Below are 27818 nucleotides of genomic sequence, written 5' to 3' on the forward strand. Positions count from 1 at the left end.
CCAGCAGCTTGCGTACTACTCCTCACTCCTCCTCCTCCTCTCTCTCTCTCCTCCTCCTCCTCATCCTTCCTCCTTTTGCCATATCCACCCACCCATCCACCCACCAGCCCACCCTCTCCCTGCCTCTCTCTTACACACACATACACACATACACTCAATCACGAACGCACAAGGATTGCAGCAACAGCAGCAGCAGCACCGCGAGATGGAGATCTCCCCTGCATGTGTGAGTGCCTATTCCCGGTGAGTGCAGGGGGACGAGAGCGAATGAGTGTCAGTAATGCTTTGAATGAGGTGTAGAAGGGGAGAAAGGGGGGGGGGGGGAGGAAAGTATACAACAGGAAGGGGGGGTTTCAGTGAGGACCTGATGAGGTTTTGAGGGAATGTCTTTCTGCTTTTTCCCCATTCCGATAACCTGAATCTTTGCCGGATGTGTCACAACTCCTCCAGCTGTCACCGCACCGGCTGCCTCTCACTCTGTCCTCCCGCAGCCTGTGAGAGCTGCTCCAGTGGCTGGATGGTCCCCTGGCGCCCGCTGAATACATGGATGAACACCGGCTCTACAGGGGATCTGCGCTTTCTTGTCCTTTGCACCTCTGATCTGTTTCTCAAGGTAAGAAGTATGCCCCCCTTTTTTTTTTTCTTTTTTTTTTTTGGAGTTGCATTGCAGAAAGAGTGGAGGTTATACCTGATCTCCCCTTAATTCAATCAAAGTGGATATCTGAAGCATGCATCAGTTAAGATAAAATGTTGTTTAAAGTCTCTGGTTAGTGATACATGCATGTGTATGATCCCTGCATGCATAAGCTATGGATACATCAAGGAAAAGGGGGGGGGGGGGGGGGGCATTTCAGCATCCAAGCACTGAAAGGTTTAATGACTAATCAGAAGGGCACGTCAAAGGTTTTTCTTTGCAGTTTATAAAGCAGATGATGTAATTTCACTTTGATTTATACACTTCATCATAATGCGTTCCATTGCAGCCCTGTGACAGACATGCAGTGTTTATCTGATGAGGCAGGGGGCTGATTCTCAAGATTGCTGTACTTGTAAAATGTCCCGGATTAATAGTGAAGAATATTGATGATCGATCACTGATGAACTATCGTACACTGTGCTGTGAGAGACTGTCGGAATGATGTGCATTAGATTCTGTGTGACAAAAATTAGTATGCTTCGAATGATGTGCTCCTCAAGGCTGGATTTGATGAGCGGTGGATTTTGGTCTTATCATGACTAATGACATGTGTGATCTGGGAAACTCTCGAGTACTGCATCACACAGAGAGCTGCACTTATATATGCACCCTCGCTCTCTTTCTCTATCTCTCTCTCTCTCTCTCTCTCTCTCTCTCGCTTTCTGTCCCTCTGTTTCCAACACGTCATCTCTCATCTACCCAAATTTACAGGAAACACACACAGGGCACAGCTCAAAGGTGACAAACACACTGAAGCTTGTCCGTCTCAGCATCTTTTTCACTTATCAGAATCATCTCCTACATTACACCCCAGTTAATCATCAGTAAAAACCTGAGTACACATGTATGCCAGTAGCCCAACCCTTTATTAATCAATGAACTCATCAGGGTGATGCACTATAGATGTAATCTGTAAAGTGTTGAAGCCTGGGCCTGCCTGTCTGCTCCATTATTTTATATAAAAAAAGACCCACACACTAGCAGGACAGCATGTGGTCTCACAAACACATGAAAAACTCCCTTCTGCATATCAGCCTGTCCAAACTTCCTCATCCCAAAGATCCTTTTCACAGCCAGTGCTCTCATGGAGGAGATACAGGGGGAGGGCAGCTTTGAAAAAAAAAAAAAAAAAAAACTCCAACTATTCCACATAACAGGGGGAGTGCTGCCCAGTGATAAATCTTTTAAGCCAATGTCATAAAGCAAACTTTCACAGGTGTACCCGGCAGCCCCGGATGGATACAGATAGCTGTGGTCGACAGCTGGAAAACGATGGTGTGTGTGATTTTGTGCGTGACAGGGAAGCTCTCAAAAATGCCTGGGCTTTTTTTCTTTTCAAGAATTGCAGAAAAGACAATATGAGAATCTTTGACCAAAGGGGCTCACAGTCAGGATGAAGGTGTTGATGGTGTTTGCTGATAAAGATTGCTGCATATGGAGTGAGTAGGGGCTGAACTTATACTATGTAAAGAAAATCACTATAGGCACACACAAAACATCATTGGGGGAAAAAAAGAAGTATTCTAACCTCTTTTTAGGGGCTTTTTTGAAACTACAATGTAAAAATAAAATCGATTGCATAGTCACAATGCATACACAGGAAGGGTACAAGGTCGAATGAGCACAGCATCAAAGTGGATCCTAAACTCGTAGTGTTTAAGTACTTATACCCCAAATAATGAGCTGTTGCATGGAAGTAACATCCAATGTTTAGGATGCAGTCAGTTGGTAAAGATGGTGCAGTGGAGATAACTGTGTTTGAGGAGTGGGAGGATGTCATAATAACATTACTTAACCATTAATGAGAGTGGCTAGACAGTGTTATCCTATATGTAAATATCCTGCAGATGCACTTCAGTAATTATGGCGTTGACGCGAGCTGACAAGGATGTAAGGCGATCCGAGCAAAGCTGTCTCTTTCCTCCCTGCTATGCGAGGGGCATAAATCATGAGTCAGCAGTGTTGTGTGGACCCGCTATTGCACGGAAAATGGATCCAACCCCTCTATTAACATTCTTTACAAACAGGCACATTTCTGCAACATTGTGGTCATGATAAATCAATCATGATACTGTAGCTAACAGGGTTTTTTTTTCTTCTTTCTTTTTTTTTTTGCTCATGCACGCAGCATTTTAGCGTGAAGAACTGAAGGGCAATTGGAACAGACAACGTGGTCTGCCAGGGTACATAAGGAGATTTCAGAGGATTACTTTTGCAATTTTAGAGTCAATGCATTATTCATAATCCTTTGGATAGCTGAGGCCAAATCAGGGAAGGACCTCAGGTCATTAGCAGAGATATAGCTTGCTTTGAGAAGAGGAGGAGGAGGAGGAGAAAGGAGGCGACGAGGCAAAGGAGATTCTCGCTCAACTATCTGAATATATCCGTGTGTCGCATCAGCGTCGCTCTCACTCTCTGACTTCCAACGAGTCATTGAGGAGCTTTTCTTCATCCCCTTTGTGTGAATTACCATTTAGCTGCTTTACATGCCTTACATGGCTGCATAAGAAATTGTACGCTCATAGAGGAGACTTCCTGCAGATGTGATTACCTTTTCAGTGGTGTGAGATTGCTATTTCTGAGTGTGAAATAGTATGATCCCATGTGAATCAGCCCCGAACAAATTCTTTTTATCCGTGCAACCACTTCCGACAAACAACTTACGCTAAATCAAAGTGCATACTAAGCTATGTTTCAGAACAAATACCACCCCCAATAAAACTCTGCTGCTCCAAATTCCAAAACAACTGTGTGTAAATTCATGACACAGCACACCATATTGTTTGTGTATAATGAGATTGAGCTAGTTGCCTGTGTTTTTTTTTTTTTTTTTCCTCATCTGGCACTGAATGCAGCGCAGTGACTGAAGTGACACCAGAAGCTGTTGGCATTCGGTTTTATTTATTTATTTATTTTTATGTTTTTGGCATTCATAAGAAGCCAGAAGAAACACAACTGCCTCTAATTATATTAAGTTTTATTAAGAGTTTAACCCAAGGGTGAGGTAACTTACTGTGGACAGCCTTCAAGGTGAAACACATAGGACTCCCACCTCATGCTTTTATCATCAGTCCTTGTCTTCTGTTTTATGTGTGTTTAAGACTAGGGCAAAAACCTCTCTTTAAAGTGTCGGGTTAGGGTAAGGTATACACACACTCAAACACACACGTATGAAGATGTGTGAACAAACACCGAAATGTCAATATTACGATGGCCGATGAGTGCAAACGTGCAGCAACGTTTTAAAAGATTTCCATTAGAAGGAACAGGCTAGAAATTCAAAAAAACGGGTAAGAAAGTGCAAAACAAATGCTATTACAGGAATGCACAGAATGTTTGAAAATGAAAAAAATTCTGCAAAAGTCAAAACAACACATTAAGAGTAAAACGGTTGCAAATTCAGAAACAGTACAAGTGAAAAACATTTTTAAAATATCAAAAGATGTTTGCAAACAAAAAATGTTGCAAATCAAGTTTTCACTAGGAAGTACTCCAGGCCTGATGGAAATCCCCTGGTTTATTGGAGCCCGTTTGCAATCGTCAGCCATTGTTCTACATGAATATACATTAGACAGTTTTGCCGTCATCTAAAGGGCTACATGATACTTCAACAGATATTTCAATATCTTTACTTAGTATGTCTCAATATTAAGAACCTATAGGATTGAATGAAATGACACCAGCTAAGTGCAGTCTGTTGTTAATAACATAACAAACATATTTTTTAATATTAGGGACCTTGAATCTTTTATCTGCACACAAAGCCTCTTCCCTATTGTTGCTACGTTTGGTTCTGGCCTCTGCTTGTGGCTCTAAGTGATCCCTTAACTTAAAATAAAGAATTGACACTTTATTATGAATTAACTCTTTAGCTTAGGTAACTTTTGGTATGTGTGTACTCTCAGGAAGGAAGCAACTGATTTAATAATCAACCAGTTGAGAAGTTACATATTCTTGTTGATTGGTTGCAGGCTTTAAGCCACTTCCTACTTAGGATGTCCCACCTGTTTTCTTCTTCTCTTTAAGGTTTTTGTGTGTGTCTTTTTTGCCTTTATTTGGATAGGACAGTGGATAAAGTAAGAACATCTGGCAGAGAGAGTGCGGAATGGCATGCAGGAAAGCGGAGGTTGGACTCGAACCGAGGTCGTCCGCTTGACAGACTGCAGCATGCATGTTCATGGGGTGCGACCCAATGGCTATGCCACCTGCGCCCCATGTACCGCTAGTTTAAAAAGATTGTGTGACTGATGAAAGTCTAGTACAGAAATGTTGCCTCCACATGTGCTGCAGAGATGAAGCCCCAATAGGACACATTCTGCAGGATCTCAGCTCTGTGATTGGTCCACATATGTAGCCACAGCATTAACCAGCATCAAAAAGGTGCTGCTCATAACAAAATACACTCACTCTAACACTGCTTTGTGAAACTATGAACCTGTTCGTTCATCCTGTTGTCATTCCGTTTGACATAAGCAGGTGACACTGCATGCACAGAGGTCAGTTGTGTGTGTGCTCTGAAGAGGTGCACTCCTGTGATATCAGAAGGACTTTTCTTGTGCATTAATCATCGAAAGCAAGACTGGCTAATTTTATTTCCACCATGCACTAAATAATTAGCAGGATAACTTGTTTCAGGTCATTTGCTTGAAAGAGCAAACCAGAGATGTGACTATTGCACATGGGAACATCACAACTGCAAAATAAAATGTTGTATTTTTCAGTCATATAGGTTTGTTCTTTCTTCAATGTTACACACTTAGTGATTACGTCACAGGAACTCTCCGTGCACTGCAGCTGTAGATTTACTGTAGATGAAAATTAACATTAATCAAATCTACCCTTGCTTTTCCTTTTACAAATTTCATGGGAGCAGGGAAAGTGACAGTAAGGAAATGTCTTCTCAGTATAAATTTCCCCACTAGGACAATTACATTGATGGATTTACAATGTCTCCGGCTGATAAAACATGATTACTTTCAGAGAAGCTGCGACACCATGAATAGCTTGCTTTCTGTGTTCTAATAAATGATTCATTGGAGTTTATTTATCGCGTGGTGTCTTGTCCTATGAAAATGATTAACCAGCTCTCTTTCTGATGTTTCCTTTCAACCATATCAGACATCATTTCATTTCCTTGTGCTGCTTGATATATTTCATGCTCTAGCTATGAAATTTGTTTCACTATGGATGAGACAGAATATGCAATATTTCTCATTTCATTATGTGGACTTTAATTTCAAACTCAAACTTTGCACACACAAAAAAAAAAACAGGCGGCACTTTGTTGCACTTTGAAAGAAATTTTGAGCTTGTTTATGTGATCGGAGCGATATGTGATTTATGACTTAATCAATGAAGCCATGTCATTAGAAATGTGTAAAAAAATAGGAGGGACTTTGTAATAGTGACATGGATTATGACGAATGACCAATAAAAAAGGTGACCAGCTCTACAAGAAGCATATATTTCTGAATCATTAGTGAGAGTCAATCCAGAGAGATCAATGATCAATTCACGCTCATCATTCTGCTGCAATTACACTCACAGAAACTGTAACTTTGAAGAGCATCTACATTTTTAGTGTGTGCATAGATGATGTTAAAGAAGTTCTCTTGGATCTAATCCACTCCTCACTGCTCACTTGTGGTGTATTCAAACTACAGCAAAGATTTAAGAAGCTTAATGTGCATTTAATGATGCTTTTACAATCTTTACTCAAGGTTGATGAGTGAAAGTGATATGTTTGTTTCTAATAATGTTCCCACCTTCGATGCAGTACTGAGATATGCAATGCACAAAATTATGTCACCATCAATTGACTCAAAAAATGAAATCATAATGGCACATTCTCAGCCCACACGGAGTGACACGAGGTATTGCTCCTGCTTTTGTAAACACTGGAACAAATGTCTCTGTGCTCAAATCATTGTGGACTTGATCTGTTGGTTTGTATTTCAAATATATTTATATTGTTTGATGTTGCTGATATGGAGCTATGTTCCTAAAACAAAAAGGGAAATAAAGAAAACACAATATAAATGATCAGTAGATCATGTTATAGTTTGAATAGCTCTATGCCATTCTTTTTTATTATATAAGTTAACTATTGCTCAAACCCATGTTTTCTTAACCTAGGGCTAAATACAATTACAAAAATACATCAAACACTTTCATAATCCTATTCTACAGTGACTTTTTTTCTTCCTATTTGTGTATTTCTGTCTGTCTGTCTGTCTGTCTGTCTGTCTGTCTGTCCACCTGTCTCTTTCTCTGTCTCCCTCTATCCTACTTTCTTGCTGTCTACCGATGAGTCTGGTTCTGCCTTACTGCTGTTTAGAAAGACATTTTCTTCTCTTGCCATTGTTGCAAAATGTTGCTCATCACTTGCTCATGTGGATTAATATTGTGTTTTTGTAAATAATATATCCGAGAGCATATGTAAAATGTCTTGAGAAAACTTGTGTTATTTGGTGCTTATAAAACTGATAGACTGAGTTGAAATTTCAGTCGGATCAGTCTCCCAATTCACTTGGAGTTGATTGATTACACGATAGCAGAGTTTAAACAATGTTTATATTTGGTGTCTTGGCTCCGACCTCGTCAGTCTGCTCAGCTCAGCAGAGATAGTGGAGTAATGATAATACATTTCCCCTCGAGGGACTCAGAGCCTACAGGTGGAAACAGGTGGAGGAGTCTAAATCCAGCTATTTCGGATTTTTGTATGTGTAGAGTTTTCCTCTGTTAGGGGCTGCAGACCAAGGGAAATATATTCAACATGTTCGACTTGCGGGCAAACCGCCAACCACACCACAACCACAACGACATGCCTCTAACCATTCTGGGTAAAATATTGTCAAGCAACCTAAGTAAGAATCTTAAAAAATTATCTTACCAAATGTTGTGTAGCGCTGATAAGGACCATAAGTGGGTGCTCATACAGTAAGCTTAAAGCTGGCAATGAGTGTGACTGAGTCTATCAGCACAGAGCAGAGAACAGGAGCTCCGCAGTTCAGATGTAATTATGATATGAAGAACAGTACAGCGAGCTGTCGCATAAACCCATTTGCTTGAGTTGGAACATTTCCCTAATGTACAGCAGAGAATGATCTGTGTGGACCAAAGCTTTATGTATTTTAAAAGCCCATCCAGGGACGGACATTGCAAATTAGCTTAGGCATTAAATGATGTCGTGTGTGGCATAAATTCACTTGCTCCATACTTTTCCAAATACAAATAAATATGAAATTAAAAAAAGTAAAAAAAAATGTAAATGTGACTCTCATATATGTGCAATAAGGGACTTTCCCATGAGGCTAAGTTAATGGGCTGTAAGCAAGGCAACAGTTGGGGTTAAATTAATTAAGCATAGGTTCATAATTCATGTTACCCTGATTTTGCATCGATCTGACGGGAAACCCCAAATATTGACGTCAGCCAAAAGGGAAAAAACAGGAGGTTGATTAAAGTATGAGATATTTTCTTTATTGCATTTAAAGTATTAATGAGGTGATATTTTTTACCAAGATAGGCTACTTTAACATCCATAATGTACATGTAAGTATAAATACACGGTGGAGTAAATTACTGATCTAGAAATACTATAACACCACCGTCTCACATTAAAACTGTGCCTGTAACTTTAAGGTGTTGAAGCTGACGGCTGATAAAAAAAGAAGCCTTTCTGAATAGTGAAAGCATTTAGAGCTCAGTGCAAACACAATAACTGTTACAAAATTGTTTTCTGGAAAAAAGAAAAAAACTTTAGGCGGACAAGCTTTCTGATGAAAACTTCTGTAAATCAGTGGTTGTTAAATATGTTGGCAGAGCTGAGCAGCAGAGGCATGAGCAGAGCAGAAAAAGTGGGCAAGGCAAAGAGTTGTGTGACCATACGTTGGAGGAGCTATTTCAGGCGCAACTGGTTCTGAAAGTAAAGAAACTACTAAAGAATGTAGAAGTTAAAGGGAGACGATAGATAAAGTAAAACTCTCTCATTCTGCAAGTTAAAACATCAGAACAGAAAATAACAGATTGTGTTGGTTCTTGGTGAAATATTGAAAAATTGAAAGGTTAAAGCTTCTGTATATAGACCATATCGAGGGAAATTAATTACAAGTCAGAATTTGCAGTTCCTCAAAGAATCTCCAAACAAATAATCCTAACCTCTGTTACGTGTACCATAAATGGTGGCTGGAAATTGAAGATTATTTTTCAGATTAAGTCAATTTTAGTTTTTCATATGGGTTCAGTTGAATTTGGAAATATGGAGCTGTTTTATTTCATAACTGCAATGGATGGTCGTCTTGAATTTACTGTCTTTATATGCCAGTCTGACAGTCTGTTTCTCAATATCAAGGCGGCAATGGCTTATTGGAATAGTAGGATTCAGAGCTGTCTGCCCTGACCAGTTGATTTCAATGATGATTTCCAAATGTTTAAAATGGTGGCTACATACGTATACATGTATACATTTATTTCATAAGGAGGGACAATGCTGTTTCTCTGCTACGTAACATTGAGGATAAAAATAAAACTTAAAACTTTTGAAATGGAAATACAGAATGAGAATGAGTCACAAACACATCTGAGTTGTCCCATCAATCATTTGTGTTATCACTCATACCTGGAGGGTTTGACTTGAAGATAGAATGATCATTTTAACCTTTCTTTTTTCAGTGAAATTTTGGTACATTTCACCATTTTATGAATATAATATATTACCATGTTGTTAAATTACAGTGTAAAATGGGGAGAAATTCATCTCATCTACTCTACTAGCTTATGGGAGTGATTATTGATCATATATCTACTGGTGCAAAAACTCAGATTTCTTTCTCTTTTATCTTTTTCAGGAAATATGGTGAGCAAAGAGGACACCAAAAGCATTGTTCTCTCAAATTCCGACGATTCAGATTCAGACACAGAACCATCACACAGTCTTGACACACAGTCTGGACAAGATTCAGGCAAGCAGCAGGTGAAAAAGAGAAACAAGGCTTTACAAGTGCGTTTTAAGGATATCTGTGAAGCTCAGAATGAGTTTCGGGGCAGACGCTCCCGGTCCATTTCAAGTAAAGTGACACACAGAAAATACATGACCATGCCTGCAAGACGCTCCATTCCAAACGTCACCAAGAGTACTGGTGTCCAGACGTCACCGGACCTCACTAAGAGATACAAGACTTTTCCTTTTGAGAGGAAAAAAGGACATACTTTCAAACATACTGCTTTGGTGGAAGATTACAAAGGACAGAATAATGGTTTTTTGAGTGATATAAAGACAGGAGGAGAGGACAGACAGCCTGTTGGGGAGTCCTCTAAGTGCAAGGGAAAGATTGTGGGGCAGACAAAAGCACTGCTTCACCACACTGATGACAGCAGTGATACAGAGGATTTGCTTTCTAGTGCCAACTGTGTGGATGGACCCTCTTGTCCAGACTCTTCGCATTTCTCAGAGGAGTGCCATCCATGCAGCCCTCCTTCCAAAAGAGAACCGGAGTACCAGGTTTGTGGGACACGGACCAAACACAAAGGATTATCCAAAGAAGACATGGATGCTAGCACGTCCTCAAAACGTCAGCTGGCTAACTCAGAGTTTTCACAGGACAAGTCAAGAGGAACGGGCCCCGTTGCGTGGAACTCTTTAACGCAGGTGGACTCTTTAGGAAGCCCGTCTTTGAGCTGTAAACGGAAAAAGGGTACACAGCTAAATGAGCAGCAGTCACAGACACTTCCCCATAGTGCCAAATGTTCTGTACAGTCACAAGGGCAATGTCGGACAAGGCATGTGTCAGCCTCCTCTAAACTCCAGCAAACAGTTGGGGGGGATGAGGGCTTTCCTCCAAGAGACAAGGTAGCCCGAGGCATGGGGAGCAGCCAGCAGATAATGCCCTTATCTGGAGACAAGGATATCAAAGCACAGCTGCAGGCCATGGAGAGCCTCATAAACTCAAGCCAGGAGACCATCAAGGTCCTACTCGGCGTTATTCAGGAGCTGGAGAAAGGTGAAGCACACAGAGAGGGGTGAGTACTGTGCGCCTTACAGTGCAGACCTTGTACATGCAGCCAAGCGTACATTATGCACTGTACAGTTCACAGTGTGCTGCAGTGTGTTCTGTAAGGAAATAGCTATGATAAAAGCAAGGCCAGACACGTTTATGTATAGAGCACCATTGGTACAAAAGCAATTCAAAGTTCTTTACAGAGTTAAAACAAAGCATTTACTAGGGGTGGGAATCACCAGAGGCCCCACGATACGATACTATCACGATACTTGAGTCATAATTCAATATTATTGCGACTTTAAACATTTTACGATATGCTGAGAATAGTGATACAATACATTGTGATTTAACTTTTCTGACTGCATATTATGTCCACAAAATTAAACTAAATCAATAACTGTCAAATAAGAAACAATTATCAGTCTATCTCACTTCAATCTATTTATTTCTACACAATGGGAGTCAAGCCCACAGACTGACCAACAGACTGTGATAAAAGTCAAACCCTGTAAAACTCTTCTTGCGCCTGACAATCTGAACTCGGTATTTCAGTCTACTCTAACTTAACTCAACACAAACATGTATAGACGACTGTACAACTGCAGTTATTTTTTTAAATGCAACTTGTTCAAATGTAGTTGTGCAACCCCTTCAGCAAATCAAAATTAAAAAAGCATTTTTGCTTTTAATATTATCAGCCATGAGGCGATATGTCGCCATGCAAAATATCGTGATAGGCTGTATTGATTTTTTCGCCCCACCTCTAGCATTTACAATAGTATGAACACTAAAAGGCATGACATTGAGGAAACATAGGACATGAAAGGGGTAGTTCAAGTTTCTTTAAATTTGAATCCTTTATTAGTGTCCTTGCAATACACAGCAGCAGCAGCAACAGAGTTGAATGCCAGGAAATATCAGCCACAGTGATGTAAACAAGCCAACAGTTCAGCCATATTAATTCAACTGCCCTATCTCAAGTTTTTAACAAAAGATTTAAAAAAAGAAAATGTTGGTAATAGGCTGGATTAAATGTCTTTACAAATAGAGAAAACAAGAAATATCAATGTTTGAACATGGAAGTTGGACTTAAACGGTGACAGAAGTTTCAAAATGCAGTTTTTGGTAATTGTTAGTTTACCTTTGGTTTGTCCAAAGATAAGTTTGGATTTAACCAACGACTTTGTATAAAACAATTCACCCAGTCCAATTACCTGTTATCATTGTCATTTGATTACCAGATTTAGTGGGAAGATTGGGAAGCAATTAAAATGATAGCCTTAGCTACAAAACAAAGAGTTATTTTTTTATAGAAAAGGAATTATTTTCAACCAAGGCTTGAAAATAGTTAAAAAAGTTAAAACTAGAGTTAAAAACTAGATTAGCAACTCTAAGATTAGCATTTAGGCGCAGGGACGTATTGATCGTGCTAGCATGTAAATCCTAGCTTGATAATGCTTAGCAAGTATAAGGGTTACCATCTTATTTAAGCATGTTTACTTTTGAAAATGAACCTATTATAACCAAAAAAAAAAAGTAAAGCAAAGGCTGAGGGTAACGTCGTCAGTGTTTTTGTTTGGACGTAAACTGGAATATTGGATCAATACAAATTCAGATATCATTAGGGAGCAGGACAGAAGGTCAGGGGATCAATGCTCTTTTTACTCCTGTAGATATACAATGAGTTTTTGTAGCAAATCTAACAGATAGTGAAAAAGTTGTGTAGGTATTACAATTCGATTTGATGCAAATCAATCACGTAGATTTGGGAATATTTCAATCAATGAGTGAATCATGTAATCATAACTCATTTTACTGCAATCTGTAACCTATTTGTCAAAAATGTTCAATTTAACACAACTTGAAGAGGGAGTAAGACTGTGACTCCGAGGATCATGAAGTGATCCTGCCAGCACTGCTAAAAAACAAAATTAGTAGTGTGATAAGATTATCACAGATAAAGGTCTAATGGGGCCTTTAAACAACATGTACAAATTTCCTCTCTGGGTAATTTAAATGGAAGCGCAAATCCGCTTGGATGCAAAAGCCATTGTGCTTCCAATGAATTTTTATGTGCCAAATTCTTAAGATAATGTATCAGTGGAGGAGAATATTCAAAGCTGGTGTATGTCTGCAGTCATACACAGTGTAATTGTAAGACTTAATGCACTCCATCTCTAAAACACACTGCAACACAAAGCAAATTGTGTTTAAATCTTATCCATACCTATTGAAGAACAAGGCACCCTTGTGTGGCTCGGTGGAACTTTGTTTTAAAGGCCCAATTAGTGCAGCCTCATAACACTTTGCCTTTCATCTCCACAAAACTGTGCCTGCTATAGTGGCTCCACTCTGTTGTGTTCTATCCGCACTATTACAGAGGTGCAGTTAAAGGATGCAAAGCCTGCTTTCTATAGTATGCTCACAAATGCTCTTCCCTTTATTGCATGGTAGAACAGTCAGAAAGCCTTCTTTAAACTGCACTTTGATACAAACTGAAAGCCTCCCTGTTCTTATCTATAACAAATATATGTTTTTCAGGGAGTTTTTTTAAGCAACTAATTTTAGTTTACATGCATTGACAAAAGAGAAAAGTCCAGACAGCAAGTGTACAGGCAACAATGTTTTTGTGAAGACATTTTATTCACAATCTCCACTACCCTGTTTACATTAGAAATGTAAGGGTTCTCCCTTTATTCAAACGTGACAATAGATTTCCTCCAAAAGTCCAAGAGGAACTCAAACAATGGTCTGTGCTTGTGATCTGTTTCACATCTCCTTACATATTACTTTTCAACATCCTGCAAAAATGTTCTACAAACACTGCATGACTTGTTTTCTGTTTCACTTCTCGTAAGGTTTTGAAGTTTCACAGTTGTGAAAAATTTGGGTCATTGACACTTAATTATTGATGTGATCATCAATGAACTGCATACATGCAATTATTAAAAATAGAATATTTGCTCGAGTTTCACTCATTCATCCATTAGATCTTTTATCTGAAAACCTTGAGTGGTTTTTTTTCTTGAAAATAATCTTGGTGTGGTTGTAGAAAAGATAGAAAACGCTTTGCAATTTCACATAGACAAGCAGGCTTTTTCATCACTTCCTACATCACTAGAGTGATGCAATTCAACCCCACACCATACTGTATCAATAAGACATTCATAACGCACACGATATTAAGGTATCTACTTGTTTTAGAGATAGCACAGTAAATGGTACATGCAGTCTGTGCAGGTTTCTGCTGTCTGTATGCTAAACAACAAACATGACCATTACAGTATATAGGAGGATGTGACCGTAGCTTCACAGGTCATCATAAATAATATACAAGAGAATATAGAAGAAAAGTGTTCAGGCAGGCAGAATCATGGTCACGTAGGCAGGGGGAGTGGGGAGTGGGGGGGTTTGGACAGTGGAACAGGACTGACGAAGACAGGACATATCCCAGGACAGCTGACGTGTGCACACAACACAGCTCTGAATCTCTGCCAACAAACATTGAGCCTAGCGAACGTCTTTCAGAGATTTCTCCCCCTATGAGGAGTCTTTGAAATCGTTCCTCCATGACGTTCTTTTGCTTTAATGCATGACCTCTATATTGGGCCATCAACATTTTACCATGAATAGGAAAAAGAAGAGTTTTGGTCATGAGGAATTTACACAGTGATTATAAATTTAGGTTAATACGCTTTGATTATTAGAGCAAAGCTTTTTAAAGGTTACACAGGAAAAGCCTGGCAGCAGCACAGCACTGGCATAGACCTTGTCTGTGCAGTGAGTTACTGTCCTTGCTCACAGCTGTTCAAAGAGACTTCATTTGAGAACAGGGCACAGGATGGATGAACTCGCTGACCTTGAGCTCCCATCAGCATTTTCGATCCACACAGGCGCCGTTCTTTTCCTCCCCAATGAGGTCACCTCTCATGTCACCGGGAATACTCGAGGGCTGACCCCTCCGCATGTCATCCTACAGGGCGAGGGGCTACCGTGACAGCAAGCAATTACATGTGCAGCCGCTAATACAGCCCCTCCCATCGTCCTCTTACTACTGCAGTGTGCCACTGCATGCAGGGACATATAGCCTGAATAACAAAACGCACACCTGCATGTTTATGTAAGCTGACGCAGGAAATACGCAGGAAAACAAGTGATATGAGAAACAGGGAGTGTAAAATCTGACTAAAGCATGTGTTTAATTAAGGTGTCCTCTTTGACATATGCACACATAAGCTTCTGTTGGGCCTCAAGAGATAGTTTAAGTTGGTCCTTTGCGGAGGTCGTTCAACATAACAAATTACAACTCCTTTAAAGACAGCAGACCCTTAGGGCTTTGTACCTATGCTATGAACAGAGCAGCTGCAGTTTGTCTTGTTGATTCGTTTTTTGGAATCCTTGATGCTCATTGTGTCTGCAGAAAATTGAGTTGGATGAGAAATGTCAAAAAAGTGCAGTGCTGAATGTAAAGACATTGATTTTTCATTACACATGACTCATGCAGCATTTAGCTGCTACTTACTTCCTATTCCCGATATAATAGAAACAGGGAACATATTTCCAACTAAGTCATGGCAAAGCGAAGTAATCCCATTATGTAGAGTCAGCAAGTCTGCACACTTTATTAAGCATATCTGAGAGGACTGCAGGATCAGAGCTCCTGCTGCATTCTCAACTGTGAGGAATAAACAACACTGGGTGAAAAAAAAAAAAAAAAGGCAGAACAAATCTAGCTGATAGCTGATGCCCACAGGTGTTGGAATATGAAGCTGAAGCATATCACTGGAGATCACTATACCTTTTCATCTCTCTGTTCACAGGCTCTCCTACCGAACAGGTCAAGACACAGCAAATTGTGACACTTGTCGAAACAGCGCATGCATCATTTACAGGTGGGCCCCTTTTCACTGCCAGTGTCATTAATGCTGCATTAAATGCTGTTTCTGTGTGGTTGTTCTGCTGGAAAGAGATGCTTTCAAGAGGTTTGTAGTTCAGTGATGCACATGAAGAAAATGTTTAAGAAATATACTATCTAAGCATGTAAACAATAGCAAGACAGCTTATCAATTATAACAAAAATGTAAAAAAAATGAATAAATCTCTGTGTCTCTACATCTCTACAGTTAATGGATTTCAAAAGAGAATAATAATAAAATAAGCAACAACGACATGTACAGAATATCTAAAAAAAATGCATATGCTCAGTAGAGGCTGGCAATTTTTCTGGAGTCCTGCGGATTCTTGCCCAACAGGATTGGATTTTATTTCTAATTGGTACCGGGTGGGGGGGATTCAACAGGAGCTGAAATCATGATAATAACAATAGTCCAGTTTTATATGCACACACAAATAAATGAATAAAGGCACAGTCATGCACGCTGCAGCCATCGCGCTCTTGGACATCCTGAAGAAGTTCATGAGAGCCCAGATAACGATAATGCGACACCGTATGGTGTTTGTAAAAAAAATATAACTTCATTGTCAAATATACAAGTGACTCTGGGATGAGTCGCCTCCAGAGACAGGCTTGCAAAGCAGGTGGGGTGAAATAGCAGGTGAAAAATCCCTGGTTCTCTTAACAAAGAACTATTGATTGTGTCCTTACACATGTTTTTCTCTGCCTCTTCTGTGAACTTGTTTTTGGATAAAGGCAGTAGATCCTAATGGCAAATAACCACAGGAAACTGTTATTAGTGCTGCCCACGCACTGGCCAAATGAAGAAATGGGATGGGATTATTTCTGTTGGAATGGGATGGGACAGGAGTGAAAAACCCCCGCCCGTGTCAGCCTTTAATGCGCAGCTTCCATCAGTAAAGTCTACATATGAAATGTTGCCCCATAGCGTGTTTTTCTGCAATAGATGAAGGAATAAATAATACCTCCAGTATCATTTCCCAGGGTTTCTGGTGGATGCGTGGTCTCCCTCTCATGAATAAGTAATCACACACAGCAGGGGGAAGTGTATTAGATATGATAGAAAATATATCTGACCGTGTCATAGCATATATGAGGACCTTGTATTTAATCAGGTCCAATTTCATGTAGGTTTTTAAAAATTATTTCTCAGGGCAACCCAATTTAAAAAATATTTCTATAAATGTGCCTGTGTAGGCAAGCTGGATTGTTTTCAACAGCATTAAGTTGTTTTTAAAAAAACAATTAAGCCTGATGTTTTTTGGTTTTTTTTAAAGAAAAGCGTTCTCATATGTTCACAGCTGAAAAATGGCTCAGAAGCAGGTGGGAAATCCACTCAAGCTGTAACCTTGTGTCATTTGTCACTTGGAACCACAAGCCCCTGCTGCTGAACCCCCTTGTTACATTGTGCTCTCAAAGAGAAAACAAGCAGCTGCTTGGAAGAATATATACATTCATACAGAGGGGATTTTCAGTTGTTTTCCCATGAGCCACAAAATTCTAGGTGTAACTATTGTTTCCTTTTTGGATATTAAAGTTTGCTGCAGTAAAGGGATCTTCAGAACTTCTGGTTTTATTCTTCTCTTTTTATATCATAGCTTCTGAAATGCAATGAGCACACAGAAAGCTAAAAAGGGTTTCCCAAATCTGCTGTCCATTTTTGACTTCTTTTTCTGCTGAATTTTAAACAAAGATTACAAATTCCTATGGACAGATACCTGTGAACATTTTTGTACTTCAGAGAGCAGGATGAAATAGCCTGAAAAGCATGTCTGGGACAAGGACAGGACACAGTTTTCCAGGATTTTTGCTTTATATAACATTTTCAAGAGGCCTCTCCCTCTCCTCCCTTGACAAGTGCATTGTGTCAAGCTGACCTAGATTGTGGTGTAAGACCATTGTGGAAAATGAAAAAGCAGGATCTACATTTCATATCAAATATTGTGAGATGAGAAATCTCTATGCCGCATGCAAGAACCACTTATACAAACAGATTTGTTCTTGAGTGGCACAAAAAAGGCTCCGTCAGCAATTTTCCTGTTGTTGCTTTTTTGGGGGGGGTTAGTCAAACAAATGGCAAAATAGACCAGGCCTTCACATAAGACATGTACATATAGTCTGTATAGTTCTACAGGGAAATATAATTGTTATGATGTGGACATTATAAAGCCTTAATGTGGATGGTAACCACCTCTGTTGCACCTGACAGTATGAAATCACCAATAAGTAATGTATCCCCTTGTTTTTCTCAATGACTGCCATGTACCCTTGACTGCCACCAATCTTAGTCAAGGATTAAACTATATTTTGGCATCTATATTCATGTCAAACCACTCTTTACGTCTGTCAATGCAGCTCTCCTATGGCGATATGTCAATGAAAGTAGTAATCATAGTTTCTCCATTTTAAGGTAATCCAATACCATTGCTGACAATGCATGTGTTTTTAAATCTCAAAATAATTAGTGATCCTAGGTAAAGATTGACATTGACAGTAACCTAAATGCTTGAGTAATCGCATTATCTCGAGAACGAGAACTGAGGTACTCGCTGGTTTTGTATTTTTTACCACTAAATGAAAAGGCGGACACAGACCTCCCGATGGTCAGCTATGTTTTCCGTGGTGTTTCACTCACTAGTGCTGTATGTCTGTAGGACAGCAGTCTTCAAATTCCAGTTCTGAAAGAAATGACAAGTGATGGTAACATATGACTCCATAACAAGAGCTGTCCACGAGTCAGTAGTTACAGACACTGTGATGTTCTGCAACAATTCTGCAGCATCTTTTCCACTCTCATAGCTGTTGTTAGCCGTGATGGTGGCTTGTAATCTGGTTGGACAAATGCCATTAGCTGGCAGAAGCCTTCTCCTCCCACAAAACTTGATGGAAGTATATCTTCAGTCACTGTTTTCTTTCTCGTAATAAGCTTGTCTGGACATGAGGCTCATCTTCTTCGCTCTGGTTTCATCACAACCACATGTGTGTTACATTGTTAGTAAATGATGTGATGCAGACATCCCGTTTTCTGTCTCTGCTGGTTTCTCCTTGTGCTTTAAGCTCATGTGGTTAATGTTGTTAAACTTCAAACTAGTATTTCTTTGATATAACATTTTAACATCACTTGTTTGAGGCCATTTGACTTTATGTTTAAAGGGTCATTTCCTGTGGATGATATGTAATATCTTCAAATGCAAGCACTTCATATTGTTGATTTTTATGACACATCACCTGATCGTGTCACTTCACAAATCAAGAACTACTATGTATTAACAACACAACTGACCCAGATCTGCATACCTAGAAATCAAGATTTGTCCATGTTTTACTCCTGGCCTTACAAAACAGGAGCTCTGATTTGATGTAGAGCTAGAAGCAAAAACACAAACAAATGCCTTTCCTCCATCAATATCTCTCTCAAAACACAACAGGATAACTGAGACACAATGCTTTAGAGCGACAGCAGGTCTCACTCCTCCACACCATTTCAAAATAGAGCAGCTGTGGACTATAATCAATGAAACTGGAAAAACAGATTAAAGCCTACAGAATTAGGAAGTTGCCATCAGAGAATAAGATTCTACTAGCTCCCAAGGCAAATTTTGGAAAAAATTGCAGATCACCACTCATTAGCAGGAACTGACAAAAACTGACTTGAAAATCTTCATTAAGGGGAATCATATCAAACATACCAGACCAGAATTACCAAATTATTGGACCTGAATCAGATTTTGCAATCAGAGATGTTGACAGATGTCAGGAAATTGCTTTCCGGCTGACCTGTTCTCACCTAATCTAAGAGATTCTCCAAATCTTTGCCAACCAATCTGGAGAGCCTACCGTTGTGCTAGATGATGTTATTAAAACAGATGGACTTTAACCTAGAATAGTCCTTCACCCAGCTGTTCTTGCCAATCATCAGATGTTGAAGTAAACAAGGCTAAGGTCTTTAATTAAAGAAAAATAGCCCCAGTCTCCCAGACAAGTTGACGGCCTCTTTCTCTTTCTTTGCTCCAACTTGACCAAATTCCGTAAAGTTGTTTGGTTCAATAACCATTACTATCTCCATGGTAATGGCCCAGCATCAGTTTTCCTAATACTTAATTTTCTACCTTATTGCCAAGGACTTAAGTGAGCCAGAAAATCAGAAAGGATGAAGGAACAGAGGCATACCCTTTTAAAGAAGGCTCTCTTCAAAACAGTAAACAGAATACTTGTAAAAAAATAAATAATAACTTCCATTATGATAATTCTTGTTCTCATTGCTTAATTAGGTACAGTTAAGCCTGATTCCCTTTAAATTGTCCTTCACTCAGTGGATCAACAGAATACAACTTTATTTCCCTTTTTTGTGGTGTGCCTCAAGGTAAAGTACTGGGCCCCATTCTTTTCTTTTAGTGAATGGTTAACAGGTACAAAACAGATCTTGTTTTACACATGCTAGTCTGTCTCTGTTTTTTTCATTGTATTTGTTTCTGATATGGATTAAGATTTAGAAGTACAAATGACAAGTAATAGAAGTAAAAAAAGAACACTTTTGTTGTCAATTGTCTTGATTACTGTATTGCTTACCAGTCTGTGTAAAATCATGCTATAATTACTCTGATTCAAATTTAATTACATGACCTTAAAGAATGTAGGAAAATGGAAACCAAGTTAATTTTTGTACTGTAGAGACTATGATACATTTTAAACAAAATAAGGATAATGCCATTATCATCCAGCTTGAGAACAATGTTTACAATAAATATAGTCATCTATGGATTAGTGAACTTAATGACCCTATAACCCTTGAAGCTGCTGAAGTGTGAATCAGAGGAAACAACATTGAAACTTAAATACTTTTGTGGAGCTTAATATTACAAAACATTTAGCCCACAATACACCTACAATATCAACAGTCCCAGTTTAGCATTGAAGAGGTTAAGGAGATTTTGCTGCCAGGAAACATCTACTAACTCTAGAGAACACGATTATGACTTCTGCATAATAATAATGTTCATGATTCCTGCAATGACATCAAGTTATCTCCTTAGACATACAAAATAAGACTTAACCAAGGTGTTATCTGAACGTTTTTCTTTCATTTTTCAAACATGTCCTATCTCATCTCTCTATATTAAATACAAGAGGACTTTAAGGTGCTGTCTTGCGTGTCCATTTGTTTATCTATTGACCAAGCATGCCTCCTTATTGCTTTATTTTCAGGTGTTAAGCCATAACTATAAATTAGTGTGGTTTTCAGTATTGTTGTTTAAGCAGAGAGCAAATATAAAACTATGTAAACAAATAGTGAATGAGCGAGTGAAGGGTATTATCCATATTGTGTGATTTTGGCCAAACCTATTGTTTATTCGTCTTGCTGCAGATAAATGGGGAAATGGAGCGTGTTTTTGTTTCATCTCACATCATAGATGTAACAGCAACATAATTTGTATGACAGAACCAAGAAGCTGACTGTCTTGATAAGACAAAGTCTGCCAACTCGGTATTTCAGCGGAGCAGCTTGGCTTAATTAGCCAACTCTGAGGAATTTCTGATGGCAAAAGAAGTGCTTTCATTCTATTGTAACTAAAGCGGAGCATGTGGTATGCTAATAAAGAGATGCACTCTGCAGAGTACTAATAATGTGGAAGATTATCTTTTCATCTGTGCTCTGTGTCATTAAATAGCCGTTTATTTCAGTTCATCCAACTGGTTCTTTACAGTCATTGAATAGAGCAGAGCTGCAGTTGGCAAGCATGGTTGTAATCTATCACAGTCCTATCTATCGCTGCCAAAGCAATTGTAATAAATATATTAATTTCAGAAAATGTTGTTTAATATTTCACAGAAAAACCGGCTGCACAGACCCTTCGCAGGCTGAGTTATGTTTGAAAAAGAAGGAAAAACTTTTCCTTTTTGTTTCAGTCTGCTCTCTATTTCAAATGTGCTTTTTCCTGTCCTGAAGTAAGGCTTCCTCACTGCTCAGACTGATCAGACCTGCTGTATGATCCCACCAGCAGTATCCCTGTTATTTTAATAGTCTGTTAATCCAGGGAGTGTTACTGTTGACACGGTAGCAGTAATCACCGTGCCAGTCAAACCGCTCTGTGTGGCACCTTGGTGAGGAGGCCATGAGTACAGTGAAGCAAATTAAAACGAGCAAATAAAAGCACGATGGGACCAAAAGACCAATTACCCTTCTGAGATAGACAACAACTGCATGTTGCAGCTGTAACCAAGATTAGCAGCCCCAGAGATGTAGCCCTTAATTTCAGTGCAGTCCAGCCTCTCTGGTGTGTCTGATAAATTCAGGACTCTAGCAGCTGCTGAGCTAAGGTAGTCAATCTATTGGTCTTATCCAGACTTCAGCTCTCCCCTGACAGTCTCCACCCACCCCTTGTATACTGCAGCATCTCATACATCACTGTAACAAATAGGGCATGCATATGGCAAGTGAAAGAAGAAAGGGAGAGGGAGTCTGGATGTATGGACGATAAATTAGGGAAACAACTATAATGATGCTGTCCATCACATCCAGGGATAGAGGGATTGTTACAAAGGGTGGATTCAGTCAAATTAAATAACCCTTGTTGTTTGTTGCGTTTTGAAACTTTTGGGGTTTTATCCACATGTAGGCAGGTACTTTTTGAGAGACCACCATCTAGCATATCTAGCTTTACCACCAGTAAAGGAGGGTCAATAGGTCAACTTGCATCATAGTGGGAGTCATGAGTTCTAGAAAGTGTTTCAATCTATTCTGTTATCCACTTTAAGTTGTTTCATTGGATCAAATTTTTATTATTACATAACACAAAAATATAGATTTTTAATCAACACCAGTAAACAGTTGTAATAGATATTTTTTAATGTATTTAAGCATGGCTGGGCAACTTATAATACTACAATACCCATGACCTTCAGTGTCGTAAATTCATAAAACTTCTTTGCTAACTCCATTGCTTGAAGTCCCTGCCAAGAGACCACTGTTGGAAATAAGCTAAGGATGTATACAGATCACCTGGGTACTGACGTGTAAACTGTTAAAATGATTACTATATTTTTACTTATAAGTGTGTCACAATTTAAAAGTCGATTTATCTAATGTATAGATTAAGTTCTTAGGATTTTTTTACACACTATTATCTTTAGCCAAGCACTAAATAAGTTGAATCGGTCATTGGATGTGTCTAGTCATGTTGGTTGTCGGGTTCAAGTCCTTGACAAAAGTATGAAAATTGATCTGGTTGCTTAAGAGGTGCAAGTTCACTGCCTGACCCCCCAACTGCTTGGGACGCCTCCTGTGTGTAGCTCCCTCACCCTGACAGCTCTTCATTAATGCTTTAATAGGGCTCATGTTGATAACAACACCATTTGAAAATTACTGTATATGTGGCCTACCACTGAGTCCACCTACAGCAGGGAGCCCAGTTTAACAACATGCTCAGATCAAAGCATTAGAGGATTTTAATCCCATCATGCTGTGTTGAATAAGAGCCAGCATTTGAATCAAAGTGTACAATGTAGTGCTTCCGATTTCACAAACGATGACTTTGAAAAACAGTTAAGTTCAGGGAAAGACAACTGCAACGCAATATGATAAGACGCGAGCAGCTAATTAGCACTTGTGTTGCACGCTGAGATGGCGGAGCTCTGGTTGTTTTGGCGAACGATTGTCAAGATTGCCTTTTTTATTTTGTTCTCATTAATGAGATCGGGGTTTTTCCCTGCGTCCGTGGTGCAGAAAGCCATGTAATAGATGACGGAAATGGCTTTTTAAATCTGATATACATGACGGGGAGAATTTCTGCATCTGATTTACATAACCTGTGGGGAGTGTATTTCTGCTTCAACTGTTGCCTGTCAGTGGGAGAAATAAGTGTCACTCTCTGGTGATTTCATCTACTGTGCCCCCCTCATGTAGTTCTGAAGATGTTACACTATTCTGGGCCCGAACCACTCCTCTTGTCAAGAGGGACATCTCAAACTGTGAATGGCCGAAGGGAAATTCATGGCAGAGAGAACAGAGAGCTGTAGCAGGCAGGTATACACTGTGGGATGAATTGAGTATGCCGTGCTAAAAAGACATCTCATCGCAGCAGAATCCCTCCGAGGAGCAACAATCATTGAATGGCGCTCAGCACACCACGACCACAGACAAACAAACGGCTCGCCGCTGATCACAGCACCCAGCTACTCACACTGCATAGCTAAAGAGGTGATTAATCTGCTTTACTGAATGCCCTAGAAAAGCCTCCCTGCCTCCAGTCGCTTCAATCTGTTTGTGTGTACAGATGATCTTAGATATAGGGGGTTTTTGTGAGTGGAAGCACATGCTGCCCAGTCCCACCCGCGTCGCACGGTACAGCGCTGCCTCGGGCTTCCAACTGAGGTGTTTGTCCACCGGGTACTGTAATTGCAGTGATCTGCCAAGTGATTAATTGCTTAATAATTGCAGAGGCTATTCTGTGATTCTGCTCAATGCTTTTTGTCAAGTCAACATTTTTAAACAGCGGTTGTAAAAGGCACGGACCATTTCAACATTAAACGAAAAGGGATTCCAAATAGAGATAAAAGCAGGAGGAAATGAAACAATGGATGATATGAATAAGAGATGTAGTTAAACAAGTGCATCGAAACTGCAAGAAACAGCACTTCTGTCCAGATAAGGGCTTCTGTCTTTGCTAAAAACTGAGCTCCTCGTCATTTGTTCAGCATACTGAACCAGCAAGTGTTTGCTTTCATTTCTAGAGGAGGAATTAACATTAGAAAGGGAAAAAAGAGCACATTAGCGTCCAATGAGAGGTTCTCTTTTGACAATTAAAAACATGCTTAAAATCATATTTTACAGAGAGTACCAGGAGCATTAAAAACACACACACCTGTACCTTTTTCTACCTGCTTTTCATTTCATCGAACATTGATTCATCGGTAGTTCCAGCCTGTCAAACTCCTATGCAGCCCTCCATCCTGTGTCTCCCCCGAAGGCTTTAATAGAGCTCTGTTCTTAACTGACACTTATCTTAAGGGTGAGGACAGTTCCCGGGATTCATTATGTCACTTTGAGTATAGCATATCCTTCAGCGAACTAATTACGCTGCCCATCAAAGCGGCTTCCACTATCAGGCCCGAGCTTTGTGTCTCAACGTCTGTTTGCGTGCGGGCAGACAAGGAGAGGACCGGCATGTTTGACCTTGACATGTCACAAGTCGGCTCTTTTGGCAGCTGCTGTCCCCTCTTCTACCTTTAATCCTCTCGACTTTGAATGGCAGGGATGAGGTTTGCAAGATGTAGTATTATCTGTGCTTCATAGATGTGTTAAGTAATGTTGGCTTTAAAAAATGAAGATGAATGAAAAATGCCCCAAAAAAACCCAAAAAGCAGGCAGTGTCACTTTGGCAGGCAAATCGCATATGATTCACTCTCCTTTATTTCTGCTATGATGCTTTCAAAATTTATTGAGCACTCCGGGAATAAATACATTAACAGTGCTCTACAAATCAATAGTAATAAAGTGGAGGGAGATGGTGGATAATAATGCATTTATCCTTTGCTTGAATACAGGCAGTTAATCAGGGTCTGTTTGGCCTCTCCATGGTTTCATTTGGATGGGATTAAGCCCCACATTTCTCCCAGGCCGCAGAGATTTAATCGGAGAGAGAGTTCAACTACGGTGCGGGACAAAATCAGTCGATGACCAGCCTGGGATTATCCTGGCGCATGTGGTAGTCTGATGTCAGAAGCAACCCACATTCTGGCTCTTTTTTTTTTTTTTTTTTTGGTACGAATATAATCTATGCAGGAAAAGCCCCTTTGACTGCATGGGAGAGGGGGGGGGGGGGAATACAGAGATGATGCAAAGGAACTCTATTACTCGGAGGAGTCTGAAATGTGGATATGTGCTGCAAGAGATATGTGCTGCCAGGGTGTCTACCGGTGCATTTGAATCGTGTGCCTTCCTCCCAGCCTCCATCTGGACATCAGTGGACTGCTAACACAGAAAAATAAGGCAAAAACTGAGTCATAGATTTTAAAGCCATGCAAAAGACAAACAGCTAACTTCAGATGAATAAATTTGACTTTCCAGTTGAGACATTTGAAATGTATACTTGCAAGGTAAAAAGTGAATGTGAGGAGTTTTTAATTGGTGAAAGAACAGGCTGAAATGACTATGGTTGCGTCCACATTACCTACAACAGCAAACATACCATCATCAAGAAGACTGGCTATTTTTGTAAAGGTGTTTTTTAATGCCTGTCTCTGCTACCACTGTGCCGACAAAGCATGACTACACCATGAGACATTTTCCAAAGAATAGAGACACTGTGAGTGATACATTTGACAGCAGAGAGTTTTTTTTTCTTGCTTGTGCATGACAATAACAGAAAAGACATAAGAGATGTGGGTTTTTTTCCACTGGGGTTGCCAAAATCTATACCATCTGAAAGTTCTCCACAGGACCTTTAAGCACAATATTCGACAACAAAAAATCAAAGTATTCTGAAATACTTCCTCTTGTTTTTGCTTTACAGTGTTGAGCTGGACTTCAAGCTACAGGAGGATAAGCTACAGCCCCTCATGAAGAGACTTTACCCCCTGGACAGCCGACAATGCCCTGCTCTGCCTTACTCCAATGAAGTGTTCACATCCACCCCCAAACGCAAGTCCAAGACTGAGTCCAAAAAGCATGCTCGTTGGAAACTCTGGTTCCTTTGAATCAAACATCACAGCTCTGGAAAAAGCTATTTTGTTGGGCGTTTTAATACCCAGTTATCCTCCCGGAAAAAAAGTGGATGAAGGAGTATTCAGAGGGAGCATTTAAGATAAGAGAATGGATGACAACGGAAATCAGTTCATATGGGGTTCTAAATTGAGACTGCAAGACGGGAAAGCAAAAACAAAAATAAAATAAAAAACATTTAAAATTCTGTCAAACCTTTTTCTGGCATATTTCGCTGAAGAGGATTGACACACACCTGCAGAAACTAGGTGAGCTTTGAGATACATTTCTGTCTTTTTTTAGGAAGGATGTGATGATTCATACACTGGATAAATGCACCATTCACTTTATATTTATGTGTTCTTATCGCTTCCTCAAATGCAATGCACTTTTTGGTCTGCTTCCCCCCTCAGAGCATATTGCTTGGCAACAAGAGGAGGCGCCATGTGGAGGGCCGTTTATGACTGAAGCTATAATCTTTGAATGGACATCAGCCCTACCTGCGGCAAAGCACAAACATTTGACTTTTGAGAGACACATGCTTAAAAAGACCGAAACCACAGTAGAGTACATTGCAGTGTGTCAGCGCTGTTCTTATAACCTCGTCTATTCTCTCCTCTTCCTCCTTATCTCTTAACATCCTGCTCAGTTTGTCTGTGAGACTGAACGTCTGCCTGCCTTTGTTAATAACCCCCGTCTCCTCCCTCTCTTTGTAACTCTTTCCCTTTATCTCTCTCTTTCTCTCTCTCTCTCTCTCTCTCCATTTAGCTCACTGTGCAAGCGACCAACTAGCCAGCCAACTTTGCCTCAGCCGTCCTGTCGTTTTCCGTTGGCTACACACTGACACATCATGTTCAGAATCTATATTTTAAAGTATCTTCATCATTAGCAAAGAAAGATGAAATGAACATTTAAAAAAAAAACGTGTTTGAGTTCCCTCCTCTTGAAGCAGGTACAATTATTGAAATGGATTGCTCTGGGCTAAGTCCGACTTTTTTTTAAAGAAAATATATAATGTTTTGACTACTTCTAAGGCAGAATATTTTCTATGAGAACTTATACAATGTTTTGTTTTTATTTACAACAAAAAGTAAAGGCTATTTTGACATTTCTCTTGGAGTCCATGAAGAATCTGCCTTGCTTCTCAGTCACCCATTCTGTCACAAACGCTCTTAAACTCTTCTTGAGTCATTTGTTTCATGTTAACACTTTAAATGTTGCTCTGTATTATTTTATTTTTTTGTCATTTAGCTGAAAGTTTCATCATGTAAAATGAAGCTCATTTTTTCTCAACAAACACTTTACATTACAGAACACCAAACATCTGTCTACTAACCAACACAAACAACTGTGCACTGAACTTGCACGAGTAGAAGGGCTATACACAGTGCTAAAGGAAAATGGTAGCAATCTTACCCCAGAGATGACTTGTAGCCACCAGCTTTGGATAAGTGCAGAATAAGATAAAAAAAGACAAACACGATAATGTAGCAATGATACTGAATT

At 39.7% G+C, this 27818-nt stretch overlaps 1 protein-coding gene across 1 annotated transcript; it reads left to right on the top strand.

Annotated features, from left to right (window-relative positions):
- Positions 1–27310, top strand: insyn2ab (inhibitory synaptic factor 2Ab). The gene is made up of 6 exons (XM_061039952.1): positions 1–243; positions 451–613; positions 9547–10717; positions 15519–15590; positions 26125–26581; positions 26726–27310. The coding sequence occupies exons 3-5, from the start codon at positions 9552–9554 to the stop codon at positions 26306–26308; spliced, it is 1422 nt and encodes a 473-aa protein (XP_060895935.1). The 5' UTR covers positions 1–243; positions 451–613; positions 9547–9551; the 3' UTR covers positions 26309–26581; positions 26726–27310.
- Positions 27311–27818: the final 508 nt, after the last annotated feature.

Source organism: Labrus mixtus, chromosome 6 (assembly GCF_963584025.1).
Source record: "Labrus mixtus chromosome 6, fLabMix1.1, whole genome shotgun sequence".
Taxonomy (NCBI): Eukaryota; Metazoa; Chordata; class Actinopteri; order Labriformes; family Labridae; genus Labrus; species Labrus mixtus.